Consider the following 14,701-nt stretch of genomic DNA (forward strand, 5'->3'; position numbering starts at 1 on the left):
GCTTGGAGCAACAGCATGAAGGCTGATGCCTTAAGTCTTAGTTTTCCTATTTTTCAGATTCTGTGCAGCTTTAGTGTGTAACTCTGAGCTTCACATTAAGTGCTAGCAAGTTCTCTTCACAGGGTAGCTAGACAGAACAATCCTCTTCCAACTTGAGACCAAGGACAACTGTTACAAGCTCCAGGCCAAAAAGTATAAACAATGGTGAAGAGAGAAAAACAGGAAGGATGGGACTTCATAACCTGAAGGTGTAATTGCACAATTAACTGCAGTTTGCAAATGGAGCAGAACTTCTAAAAGTGAGAGACCCCGTGAGCTGTTGTGCATTTTGTGACCATTTTGGTTCACCTTGGGTGCAGCCCTGGCTGGGCTCTTGTGCTGCCCAAGGTGGATCCATTGAGGAGATCCTTTTAATAAATCCCTACTTTATTCTTTAACTCTGTCTGGTCCCTGTTCTAGCTCAGCCTTCACAAGGCATCAAGACTCCAGCTGGGGATTAATCCCAAGCTCTGCTGCCACAGGCCATGGCACTGGGAGCCAGCTGGGAATGTGATGGGAGCACCGGGACGGTGCCTCTGAGAGCTGTACGTGGCTGGGCACAGCTGCCCAGCTGTCCCAGCTGGGTGGCGAGGGACACTTCAGTGGTGTGGCTGTGACACAGCCGTGCTGTGGAAAGGTGGCACCAGCCACAGGGGAACCTCTCCAACCTTGGTAACAGTTCAGTAATTGCACAGGATCAACGCCAGGAGTTCCTGGGTTGGGATGAGCCCAACAGGAGGGATTGGAGTGCCTGGAGCAAAGGAGGTCACTGAACCTTGCCCCACTTGGCACCATCAGCTGCAGCAGAAACCGTCCTCCTGTGTCCTCCTGGATTGATGGAAGCTGCTGGAGTGGCTCCATTTGGAAGCAATCTACACTGAGATAATCCTGATGATTTAGGCATCTCCTTCATGCCCTAAATGCCACCATGGCTGGGCCTGGCACTGGGACACGGGTGCTGCTCTTATGGACTCCCATTTCCTCAGAGCATGAAGCAAATTTGCCTCTCTCCTTCCCTTTTTAGGAGGAAACTATAATATATCCATTAGTTAATTAATTCATTAAGTCATTTGAATACATTCAAGGAGTAGAATATTATAATTCATATTATAGCCTTTGTAATTCTATAATTAAAATTATAGCCTACAATTAAAATCTTAGTCTCACAGATGACGTGTCTGCAATTGCTGATTTAAGAGACGGAACACAAAGGATGGACATTAAAGAGAACTGCCAACCCCCAGCTGACACAAAGCAGGAAAATGCCTCTAAAATAAGAATAGACTCAATAAATAGCTCAGCTCCTCCAGGCCTGGAGGACAGATGGATACATGGAAAGATATTCTAAGCCTGTAACTTCTGCCTAACATCCTCTCAGCCATGCCCTGAGCTCTGTGACTCCAGGGATGTGCTCCAGCATGGAAATGGGAAAAAACCCCAATCCCACTACTTCTGTAGGCATTTACAGTCCTAAAATGGTTTGGGTTCGAAGGGACCTCAAAGCCCATCTGGTTCCAACCCCTTCCACCTCTCACTAGACCAATCCTGCCCAAGTTGGCCTTGGTCATCCTGATCCACTTAATCTCCAGGGTGCATCCCAAGGCCTTTTCCCAGCTGGCAATGAGCTCTGAAAAGGAGATGTGAGCTAAAAAAAGACAAGCAAAAACATTCCATGGGATTTGCGTAAAGCCTCACAAACCTGCCCACGTTTTATGTTCTGAGTTCTTCCCTATCACAAACCTGCCCTTGGAAAAAACAGGCCTTTGAAGGACAATTAGCTGGAGCTAATTAACTGCTGCTTGGAAAGGAGTCCAGGTTAAATTTGCTGCTAAGGAAGCTTTTCTCCCAAGGAGTTTTGCCTCAGAAGTAACTCTGGAACACCAAAACTTTCTGGAAGGGCTCACAATTCTTCTGGGGTCTCTCCCCAAGGAACTTTACAATTTTTCCCTCCTCCATCCATCTTTCTGCTGGTTTTTCAAGGAGCCCAGCAAAGAGAAATATGGAATTTGACTGCTAAATACTATATTTTTCAATAGGTCATTCATTTTTTGGATGTTTTTCCAGGCAGATAACACTGATCCCTCCTGCTCTGTCCAAGTCAAAATGTCAAGATGTGACAATAATGTCACTATCACTCCCACTCTGCAGTGACAGGGCTCCAGCACGGGCCTCTGACTTTGAAGATAAAAAAGTTGCTCTCAAAATTAATTGGTTCAGCCTTTTAGGGAACAATTCCTCCATCAGCAGGGCTTTGCCCTTCCATTGGGATGAAACACTTAGCATTAGAAGGAAAGGACTGGAGAAGATAAAAGCTCAAAAATGTGAAGGTCAAAACCCAGTGGCTCCTAAAAGGAAGAATTTCTTCCAAAGACGTCCCAAGCCGCAGCTTCCCCCACATTGTACAGCAGATCCTAAAATTCCCTGAACGATCCTCAAAATCTCCTCTCCTCCTCCTCATGCATCCCAAACATTCCTGGGATAATAAATATTCAAGAACAAAGCTTAAAATTATAGATGTGGGGAGGGCACATTTTTCTTGGTGCTAATGGGTTGTGGTGGCACCTTCAAAAACCTTCTGTGACCATATTGTTTATGACCCAACTAAAAAATTCCCCAGTTTTACTCCTAATGTTTTCTTCCCTTCTGCCCTGATGGAAATCAATATAACCCAAATAGGAACACTCAAAAATTAATATAAAATAATAACTGAATGACCCTGGGATACTTGGGATCATCTGCCTGAAATGCCCCAAACCCCCTTTTGTGGGAGGATGGTAAAGGAAGTTGATAGTCTCTCACCTTTTTAATTGGGTCAGCAAGAATTTAGGGAATTTAATCTTTTTAAGAAGGAAGCTTACATTTGATCTGAGGCAGGGAAATATTATTCCAATCTAAAATGCAACCCTTTTAATACCTTAAAATTAATTAAATATACTATCTCAAGTATCACTCAAACATAAGAAAAGAGAAACCTGTGGGTATATTGCAGGATTAACAAGTTTTGCAAATTAACTGAAGATTTTTGAAATGGATCTTAGTTTCTGAAACAGACTAAGAATTATTTTTAATCAATACTTAATTGGGAATTCTCACTTTCCCTCCACAGAGGTACCCAATACCTTCAGCAGACACCATTCCAACCCCTGTGGTTTAATGAGAAGTTTCTATGTATAACCCAATTAGAATCTGCAATTTAGGCAATCACTCGGAGAATTTGACTGTGAGAAAACACTTCCCCCCTTCTTTAATGTGCTATGAAAAAAATCCCCATAAAAGCAAAAAAATTGAGAGGGACGAAAAGTAAAGAAATTTTGTATAGAGCAAATTTAATTTTCTTTTCAACAGCCTCTGCCTTTGAATTGTGTTTGGTTGATATTGAGCATCTCCCAAAGCAGAACAGGATCCTCTTGAAAAGCTTTATTCATTGGGATAGAATCAGAGCGCAAGGATTACAGATTAAAATCAAATTGCAGCTCAAGAATTAATAAAGAGAGGGGGTTTTAAAAATATTTTAATCTAATACTCTACAGCTCCCTTCTGAAAGGAATGAATATTTATTGTGGACTTCAGATGAATATATTGCTTCACATCAAGGCAGCTCTAGTTTTTGTCCTCAAATGACAAATTCCACTGCCCATCCTTTGTCTCAGAACATGTTTGACTTTGGGGAGTATCTGAGAAAGGTCAGAACTCTCTAAAGAAATGTAATGTCTTCAACAACAATTCCTTCATCAAGAATTCCCTCAATGACAATTCCCTCAAGTGCAATTCCAAGATCTAGAGTTTCTCACCTCACAATATTCTTCACTGGATTTTCTCACCTCACAATATATTTCTCACCTCAATATTTCAAGAGGATTTCTGGAAGATCCACTTCTAGATTCAAATATTGTGATTGAGCAGGACCTTGGGACCACCTGGCTTTGGGCACTGAGCAGAGGACACCCATCTCCATATTCATGAGGAGAACCAGGGAGACTCGAGGAGGACAATTCCTCCATCCAGAGAAGGAATCTCTCCTTTTTGAGATGTTTGGTATTATTGCACGGAGAACAAAGGAGGTGTTGTTTGGGAATTCCAGTGGTGCACTATCAACAAACACAAGTTTGAGACTTGATGGTCAGCACTTACTTTGCTTTTGCTTCTGCATCCTCATAGGCTTTGTTGGAGACGTCGTCCAGGCCCCCAATCAGGTGCTTGAAGGAGCTGTAAAGACAAAGGGACACTTTGAGAGGAAAATCACAGAAACACCAAGGTTGGAAAATACCCTGGAGATCATCCAGTCCCACCAGCACTGCCAGGTCCTCCACTGAACCTGAAGAGATCCCACCTGGGAGCCAAGAAATCCAGTGTGGCTTTTTGGCAGCAATCGGGGCTGGATCTTGATGCCAGTGACCCACCAGGCCCAGGCCTCAGAAATGCTGGACATGCAGAAACCAACACCAGGAAGATGCAAAATTATTTATCCAGCACACTGAAATGGCAGCTAAGGTTTTCACCCTCCAGTAGAAGTTTCAGAGTAAATGTGGCTGGTGGGGACACCTCAACCATCACATCCCTGTCCTCCCACCAGGAACCCTGTAAATCCCTCTGCTTCCAAAGTGAAATTTTCACTTCTGGATCCCACCTTTCTCATCTTTAGAGAAAAAAGCATCCAAAAATACATCAAAGGGGGTTCAAATTGAAAGCGGGGGAATTCAGGTTGGATATTGGGAAGGAATTGTTCCCTGGGAGGGTGGGCAGGCCCTGGCACAGGGTGCCCAGAGCAGCTGGGGCTGCCCCTGGACCCCTGGAGGTGTCCAAGGCTAGGTTGGATGGGGCTTGGAGCAGCCTGGGACAGTGGAAGGTGTTCCTGCTCATAGCAGGATGGCACTGGATGATCCTTAATATCCCTTCCATCCCAAACCATTCTGGGATTCCATGAATATCTAGAAATGAATAACTGAAATCAGTGAATGCCTTGAAACAAAAATATTCCAGCTGAAAAGCTACTTTCTACTATCCAATTCCAGTATTCCCAGCAGGTCTGTCACACACAGGTTTTATTTTTTTCAAGGAAGAAGAATTTGAAAATATGAATTGCTGCAAACCAGAGTCTCTTGACTGATCTCTGCCTTAATGTCACAGCCTCACAAATGAAAATCCTGCAATTCTTCTGTGCTCCTGACACTCCTGAGGCACGAACACGGAGCTGAAGAAAAGGAATTGCTCTAAGTAGACAAAAAAATGAACTGAAACATTGAAAAAAAAACAAAGAAAAAACTCCAAAATCCCCATTGAGGGCCACATTTCTGACATAAGGAATAAGAAGGGGATGTTTAATATGGCCCTTTCTCAAGGAGGATTTGTAGGATCAAAAAGAATGAATGGCACTGAGCAGGTGAGGAAAATCCAGGGCAGCTGGGGAAATGCAAGGTCCTGCCAGGCACGGGGTGAGCCGGGGAGACTCCGTGTTCCTGGGACAGGAACGGTGGTACTCTGGGTTGTTCAGACACACTGACAGTCCTGAGAGGGTCCTTCAGGAGATGCCTGACCCTATGGAATGTACCCCATGGATGTGTGGAGATAGCACTTACAGCAGAACCAAGGGAGGCATAATTATCCTGTTGGAAAAAGCCGGATTTTTCCCCATCACTGTGGGGCAGGAGGTGACAACTCGGAGAGGTGGTTTGGATCTGGAGCTGCTGGAAGGGCTTTTCCAGAGGAATTCTCCTCCCTGGGGCTATTCCAGAGCTGTGTGCACACAACCCTGTGCTCTGGGATGGCCCTGCTGGAGCAGGGAGGTGGCACCAGGTGCCCACTGAGGGCCCTTCCAAACTGACCTATCCTGGGATTCTCTGCTGGGAATTACAGCTCAGGAAATTACCTCTACCCACAACAATGTCCCCAGTCTTCCACTCCACTTAATTGATTATATTTCAAATCATACAATCAAGGAAATAATTTATGCAAACAAATTAATTCATTAATGAGGAAGAGAAGGCACAAACCCCTTTGCTCTCACATAAATTCATGTTAGTGGTTTTTACCCAGTCTTGTAATTATTAATATTTTTAATATTAGGACATGTTAATAAAGGGAGTAACTTTTCAACCCCAAATTCCTTGCTCAGCAGCGAAAACAGGAACAGCTCAGTTCATTCAGCTGAGTTAAAGTTTCAAGTTTTATCTTCCTGATGGTGGGAATGTGCCACAGGATGAAGCCAAACCTTGCAAGGTGACAGTGACAGCAAAGCAGGATTGGGGTGTTAATGCCTAATTGCACCTCAAACAGGTATTTAGGCAATTAATTAACACAGAACACCACCCCGGAAGGCCTTAAGTGCCTTAATTGTGCTTTAGGCTTGGTTTGCCTAGGAAAATGTAGCAGGGTTAAAAACCCCCTTTTTTTGGGAATGCACATAAATCTTTTCTAGTGAAACAGCAAAGAAGAAAAAGTCACTGAAAGGAGTAACAACAGTTTCTCTAAAACCCTTAATTTTTATTAAAATTTTAAGCCAGACTTAGCACTGGGCAAGCTATCAAAGTTCACTTAAGTCCCTTTTTTATTGCCCATCTCAACATTGTTGAAGTCTCGGCTCAGCCCCAACCTCCCTCAGAATTCAATCAGAAACTGCTTGGGGTTTTTTCTCCCTGTGGCCTTTTCTCTTCATTTTTTCTATTCTCTCCTCATAACCAATTTTCTCCATGGATAATCTTTGCTCTGACTGGGAGAAACAGCAAAGCAGCAAACCCTAAAATCTCCACTGAAAGAGCTCAGCTCAGCTTATATGCGATCAGTCATGCCAGGGTAATACTTTTTAATTTCATTTTTCTCCAATTTCCCTTGCCAGGAGGGCCGATCCAATAACCTTTGTTGACACCTCACAGCTCTTCCTTAAAAAAAACAAACCCAGGCTTTGAAACACTGACAAAAATAGGAAATGCAAAGTGGAAAAGCAGAAAATAGCTGAAATATTTTAAATGTTGCTTTAAAAAAGTGCATCCTCTTGATACATGCAGCTGAAGAAGACAAGAAGCTGGAAAAACAGCATTTAGTGTAAATTCCAGGTAGTTCTGTAACTCTCTGTCAGCAGCAGCTGGGCTTCGAGTTGTTCTGGCTCTGATCCATCAGCACCTCCATTTGCATGAGGCAATTTTGTCCTCCCAACACCCACAGTGTTGCTAAATCTCCAAGCTCCAGGAAAACGTTGTTGGCACCATAAATAAATTATTTGGAGGGGAAAAAAATCCCATATAAATAAAAGATGAACCCGAATCAACCTCAGTCTAAATATTCTGACAGTTCAGGAGCAGCCACGAACACTTTCAAACACTTTCTCAGTTTCAAGAGGTAGGTGTGAAAAAAAAAAAGAATTATAGAGTTGCCCAACTTGTCCCTGAGGGTGCCAGTGATGATCCAAACGTCAGGAATGAGTTTGAAGCCTTTCCCTCCTGTTTTCTCTCCATACAAAGGGGCTGCAAGTGAAGTCTGTCTGTGCATCTTTATTCAAATTGATCCACAGAACAGATGCTCAAGGCGTGTCTGCACCATTTTTATCAGAAGACCTTTTACAGACAAGTTCCTAAAGGACCAATCCATCAAATGCAGCACATATTTGTTAACTTTTCCCCAACTGTACTTCTGGAACAAATCTAATAACGCCTCCAAGGAGCCTGGAAATTCACCAGGATGAGCTCTGACAAGGCCAAGCTCAGAACAATTTGGAGGCAACGCCATCAAGCAGCTCCCATAGGAACTTTTTTTCCCAGAGGATGAACTCCTGCAGTGCCACCACAGGAAAAACTTCATTAACAACAGCCTTGATCTTGTAGGGTCAAGGCAAGTTCTAAAGACAGAAAGTCCATGAATTGTAAATATTTTTTTTTAAAAAGCACTTGGAAATAAAAATGCCTAAAAGCCATCTGAGAGGTGCTGTAAAACATTCATGTGTGCTCCCAGAGTGGAGGTTTGAGCAGCAGGAAATGGTGGGGCTGCAATGAGCTGTGTGGCTCCTCAAGTACCCAAAGGCTTCTCCAAATTCCCTCAGATGGTCAGATCTCCAACTGGCCTTTTTTGTCACAATTCCCATGAGCACTGTGGATTTTGTTGAAGTTTCCAAACCAATTCTGTAAGCCCGTGGTTGGGTCTGTGCTCCGTGGCTGGCAGGAAGAACATTGGATAAATCAATCCTAACTCACCAGAGAGTTTGAGCATGGAGCCTGCCCCATGCTGGGGTCCCTTACAGGGCTGCCAACCTCATTCCCTCAACCTTGTCACCCTCTCACTTCATCTTCTCCACTGGATTACGGTGCCTTCTCTTCTGTGTTGAAATTTTGATGATAATGGGAAATTCCTTGGATTATTTTCCTTCTGAATTCCACATTCTTTCTTTCAAATACACCTGACCAGGTAGGACCACACAATTTTTTAGTTTTCATCCTTTGGGGACCAAAATGAATGGTGCTCCCAATGGGAACCACAGAATTCCTAGAAAAGTTTGAGTTGGAAGAGACCTTAAAGCCCACCCAGTGCCATGGGCAGGGACACCTTCCATTATCCCAGGGTGCTCCAAGCTCTGGCCAGCCTGGCCTGGGACACTTCCGGGGGTCCAGAGGCATCCACAGCTTCTCTTGGAATCTGTGCCAGGGCCTCCCCACCCTCACAGGGAAGGATTAAGAGCATTAAGGACCAAATTCCACTGAAATTCATTATTCCAGTAAAGGAAGATACTCGAAAACACAACTGCAAGATGGAAAGAATGCCAATGCTTTTCGTAACAAATATTTTCAGGACAAGGACAAGTGGGAACAAAGTCCACTGGATGCATCAAATGCTTCCTGCAGGTTGTTTTCATTGTTAGATCAGGATTTTGCTCATTCCTATGCCAGAAAAGGATGCTGGAAATGCACTTTGCAAAGCATATCTTCCTAGATTGGCAAAAATAGCTGTACTACATTTTGGGAGTCTTTGGGGTGTTTATGGGATTGGAAGAGCCCTCTTGTTTCAGAAGGAAATTAAAAAGCAAGGCAACACCAACATCATCTGGTAATTAAAGACCCATCACGAGCTCCAGTTTGACTTCCCTCGTCATATTCCCCACTCCCACTGCTTCAACCCTGTAGTCATTTTATATATATTTTATAAATTCCAGAGATCCTTTTAGGCAAAGCATTCCCTCTTGTCATGCTTAAGCAATTCTCTTCTCAGAACAAACTTAAGCAATTCTCTTCTCAAATCCAGCATAAGCAATTCCCTTCCCAAACCCAACTTGCCCGGAGCTCGTGGCTCACCCTTGTGATGAAAGTTTCCCCTATTATTCATCCCCAAACTACAAACCTTGCAGCAGCTAAACCAGCCCTAAAATTGCTGGGAATATTGGCAAATCCAGAGCCAGGCTCACGCCTCCCTTAGGAATAACTTCCTGTGGCACCAAGGTGCGATTCTCTTTGTTAATGAGGTGGGAGTGTGGCAGCTGGAACAATTTTTGGATGCCTTGGGAAGCCTTTCACAAGGAATTTGGAAGAGTTACTCTGCTGCAGATAATTCCAGTGGGTGATGCTGGTCAGTGAGACAGGAATTCTCCAGGAATCCCATGTGTTAAGGAAAAGGTCTTTTCCCATCACTCGTTTTTTGAAACTGCAATGCCAGTTTTGCTGAGCTGCCTCAGATGGGGACACCCACAGAGCACGAAAATCGCTGCTTCAGTGGTTCCATCTGATTAGGCAAAGAGCTTGTCTGGGAAAAGGAAAATATTTGTCAGCTTCAGTGACTTGTGTCACCCCTCCTGCTGCACGGAACAAATTCCAGCTGCAGGGAACACCCACTCCCTGCTCCCATTTCCACCTCCTGTGTCATTCAACGTTCTCATCCACCACCACCAACCCAAAAGGTGTAAAATTTGCTCTGTCTGGATATTAAAAAAATGGTTCTTTTTCTTCATCAATTTCCCAAATTGCCACAAGTCCTGGTAGTTTATCTCCACATGAAATGTTGGTCCTGCTGTTGTCATTGGTATAAAATAAGAGCCTAAGGAAGAGCTGGGACATGAAATCCAGCACTGGCCAGGACACAGGACAGCCTGCTCTGAGCTATAAATAGGGCTATCAATAGGGTCACTTTTCTTGCACTATAAATAAGAATTTTTAAAATAGTGTTACTTTGCTAATTGCACAGTGTTAATAGAATCTCTGAGGTAGATTAACCAGAGCTTTATCAGTTTAAATTTAACTTGTACTTCCTTACTATTTCAAGGGCATTGTATGCTGAGGACAAGGCACATGAGACGAGGAAAGGAACAGTCTGGGAAATTATCAGGAACGAGTGACTTGAATTATTTGGGGTTTTTAGGTCTCACAGTGCAAACCAAAAATATCTATTGCAAAAGTGTAAAAATAAAAAGCATAAATTATTTGTTGTTTTTTATTTCTCTGAATGAATGACTGCTAAATTATCTAATTATTAAAAGCATAAAGATTATTAAAATACTACCTTGCTAAATAATCTAATTCTTCTTCTTCTCTTTGCCCCACAGCACGAGAAGGAGGGTGGGTGTTTTACCTACCAGGTTGAGAAAGGAGCCCTCAGGTGTTCCCCACCTGTGTTCAATGGACAGACCATAGGTTTTGCAATTAATAATGAATTAACATAAATCAGAACTTAGCAGGATTTCTGAAGGTTTTCCCCAGCTCACCCTCTACAGAACACTGGATTTCCAGAAATGGAGGCTTGTGAGATAACTCAACACAAACCACTGGTATCCCAGCAGGATTGAGGGGATGGAGATCAGCCCTAAAAGAGCACAGAATCCCATCTCTCACCAGAACACAAGAAGGGCTCCAGAATCACTTCTAGGGATACACAGGAATCATGGATCCAGCTCTTGGCCCTGCCCAGACACCCCAACAATCCACACTGCTCTGAAAGCTCCTGGCCTACAGGTGGGTCCCACATACTTCAAAAATCCAATGGATTTATTTTCCTTTCCAACATCAGCATTTTTTTCTCATTATTCCACAGTTTCTGGCTCCCTCTTGCAGGTTTCTCGGAGTTCCTGCATGGGGGGAGGCAGTGAAATTCAACACCTGTCTACCCTCTCTGTGGGTTTCACAGATCCATAGCACATTCCCATGGAAAGATTCCCATTGAGGTGTGTCCATGCCTTGTGCTGGTCTGTGCCAGTGCTGCACAACGGGAAAACCAGCCCAGGAGTCATGTTCCATTTTTATGTCATTTTTTAGTCCCATTCCCAGTAACTGCAGAGAGCTGGATTTGCAACACTGGAGCATCCAGGCATAGTTTTTTCTGGATTAACCCCACTGAATTCTCTCAAGCTCCCTGTATAAATTATTATTTTACTCTTCTGATCTCCTGTATCTCTTCTGAGTGACAGAGCTCCCAGCAGGGCTGTGGCCTTCTCCCAAGGACTCTCCATCCTCACATGGACTGGGACAACACCTTGCTCAAACATTTGCCAGGAGCAAATACCATGGAATTTCCACATTAATTCCAGCTCCTCCTTTATTTCCATTTGGACTTTCTGTGATTCTAATTGTCACTATTGAGTTTTGTCTCACTGATTTAGGGGCACCTTCCCTCCACTCATCAAGGACACATCTGTGACTTTATCACCCCAAATTAAGAGGTCTCTCTGGAGAAGATGATCCAAAGCTCTCATTAAGCTCTGGCAAAGATTGAAATGGGAGTTTCCCCCCAGCCCCAGGCAGAAGGAGGAACTTACTCTCTGTCTATGACCAGACAAGTAACTGCTTCAGCTGCGATGACGTTGGCTGTCCTGACATCCTCCCTGCAAGAAAAAAACACATTTCTTCAGTTATTTCCATGACAATCTTCTGATTTCCAACATACAGGGTTTTTCAAGCACTTTGAGGACAAATTTCTGGCTTTCACAGCTTTTCCTTGCTGTTTTCATCATCCATATAGGCTAATAAAAGACTAGAATTTCAAGACTAATAAAAATAATCAATTTAATTCATTTTAATCAGGTCGATTTGGTGTTCCAGTGTTTAAGAGTCAGCACTGCATTTTCTGGGTTCACTTTATCCCAATTCCCTCCAACCTTTCCATGTCCCAAGGTTAAGTGGATTACAGGCAAGAGAGACCTCCCCTCTTCTAAACACCCCTCATTCATTTAGGCTGGAACACCACTCTAGGCTTCCACTGAAGCAGAAAATCTGATTTACAGGTGCTGTTAGGAATAGAAATTCCCATTTAAAGACTGGAGGTGTTAGAGTAGGAATATGGTGAAAAAAGGGTGATGCACGTGCACTCTCCCTTTGAGGTCATCATTAATTAACTTTAATTGCTTTGGAGCTCTCTTCATGGTCACACCTTTAGAGTAGAGCAAGCAGAAATACAAGGGAAGAACATTAATACTCCAGCCTGTGCTGGAATGCTGACTCTGAGTCTATTTGGACTGGAATTAAGTGTGTACTCATGCTAATTTACTCCACTGATAAATCACATTGTGCTAATTTAAAGCAATGAGAAACAAGTAGTGGAATAGCAGTGGATAATTATCTCTATTAACTCCTAAAACTTGGGTAAATACAGAGAGGATAAGGAAGGATAATATTGAATTCCTCATTAAGTTGCTGTAGCCAGCTTTTGACAATATATTGACCCATTAAATTGAGAATTCAAACTTGTTGGTGTCCACTAATTCTCATTAAAACTCAACACATTTGTCCCATTATCCTAGATGCCACAAAAAGACATTTATCCCTGTATATTTATGGATCACAGACGTGATTTGGTAACTATTTTATACATAGATGACTGCAGACCAGGAAAAGACAATAAAATTGGTGGCCTCGGTTCCGACATTTTCAATAAAGTTTGAAATGAGGTATTCAGATGAACAAGGGACTGTGGTAATTTCTGTTATCTTCTATTAATCCAACCTTTTCTAGAAGGTGACTTTGGCCAGCAGCTGCAGCACAGCGAGGTACAGAAATCCATGGCATTAAAGGCCAATGAAACCTTGGAAGTGCATGGCATGAAAAGCTCCAAGTGCAAGGCATTAATTGGGAAAGAAATTACTAACAGGGGATTAAAGGCAAGAGCAACCACCAGCAAGTGCCCAGCATTAAATGAGAGAGTAACTATTCCAAGTAGGTGGCATTAAACACAACAAATAATTACTACAAGTGCACAGAATTCAGTGCAGAAGTTGCTTTTAAGGTGCATGCTATTAAGTGCAACGAGTAATTACTACAAGTCCAAGAGTATTTCCTACCAGTGCACAGCATTCAGTGGAAAATTAACCACTAGGAAGTGCACAGCATTAAATGCAGAAGGAATTACTACAAGTGCATGGCATTCGTTGCAAGAAGTAATTACCACACGTGAACTGCATCAAATGCAAAAAGTAATTAATCTAAGGGCACAACACTATTACTACAAGTGCAAAGCATTAAACCCAGAAGTTACTACTGCTAAATGCACAGCATTGAAGGGAAAAGTAACCACTACAAGTGCAAGACATTCAATACAGAAGTTACTACAAGTGCAGGGCATTAAATGCGACAAATAATCATGGTATTAACTGAAACAGTAACTACTACAAGTGCAGAGCATTAAAAACGAAGGTAATTACTCCCAGTGCACAGCATTAAATGAAATTCTAATTACTAGTAAATACATTAAACAACTAATTACTACCAGTGTAAAATATAAAATGCAGAGGTTACTCCCAGTAAATGCACAGCTTTAAAGGCAAAAGTAACTACTACCAGTACAATGACAAGTGAAAAGTAATTGCTGCACTAGATGCAACAGGTAGTTTCATTACTACAAGTGCATTAAATACAAGTAATTATTTCAACAGCACAGCACTAAGCAGCTATTAGAAGTGCAATGTGTAAAACACAACTCATTAACAATTAATTAATTAATTAATTCCTGGCAGCGCCCCACCACCCCCTGTGGCCCCAGGGAGGAGAGGAGAGCACTGACTCGGACACTGCCTGGCCTTCATCCCCTTCCTCCTCCTCGGAGCTGCTTCCCGAAAATCCGCATTCCTCATCCGTGGAGTTGCCCTCGCTCCCCGAGCGCTCCATGGCCCCGGCTGCTGCAGCATTTCCCCCGGACACACCTGATCCCCTCCAGCTCCGCGCTCTGTGACCCCCCCCTGGTATTTGACAGCTCCCCCAGCCCAGAGCTGGCCACCTGCACAAAGGTCACAGCTGCTGCGGGGGCTCTCGGCTGCGGAAATCCAAGAGGGGAGGATTTGGGAGCCCTCAGGACATCCTTGGCTGTGGACAAGGGCCAAAAATCCCATCAGGAGACCTCGTGTGTCCTTTTCAGCTCCTTAACCCCACGGTGGAATTAGGTGGCAACAATACCCATGTTCCTAAATGTTCCCAAGCGTGTCACCACACTACTGGAAACACGAGGACATTATTTAAGGGATGAAACGCACAAATCTGTTTTTTGCCTTGGAATTTACAGCCAGCTTCCCACACTGGGAAGTTACAACAATTTTGCTTCTGACAAGCTGTCAAAAACTCAGTTTAGAAAGAGATAAGTTTATACTTCAGGTACTGTCTCATGGTTTTACCTTAGGCTGCCATAATTTGCCCTAAATGTAAAATATTTGAGGTGACTCCTGTTGTTTTGCTTTTTATTGCCTTCCTACATCCCCAAACTGCTTGAAGTCCTG

The 14,701-nt window shown here is 43.2% G+C and overlaps 1 protein-coding gene across 2 annotated transcripts in view; it reads right to left on the bottom strand.

Moving 5' to 3' along the window:
- Positions 1-14,701, bottom strand: part of PRKG1 (protein kinase cGMP-dependent 1) — a 373,843-nt gene that overhangs the window by 49,045 nt on the left and 310,097 nt on the right. For both annotated transcript variants that reach the window (XM_053948822.1, XM_053948821.1), the window contains exons 8-9: positions 11,759-11,824; positions 4,171-4,245 (exon numbers count right to left, since the gene is read on the bottom strand). In XM_053948822.1, the coding sequence (XP_053804797.1) occupies positions 4,171-4,245; positions 11,759-11,824 (141 nt within the window). The remainder of the gene's footprint in view (positions 1-4,170; positions 4,246-11,758; positions 11,825-14,701) is intronic.

Source organism: Vidua chalybeata, chromosome 8, assembly GCF_026979565.1.
Source record: "Vidua chalybeata isolate OUT-0048 chromosome 8, bVidCha1 merged haplotype, whole genome shotgun sequence".
In the NCBI taxonomy this organism is placed as follows: Eukaryota; Metazoa; Chordata; class Aves; order Passeriformes; family Viduidae; genus Vidua; species Vidua chalybeata.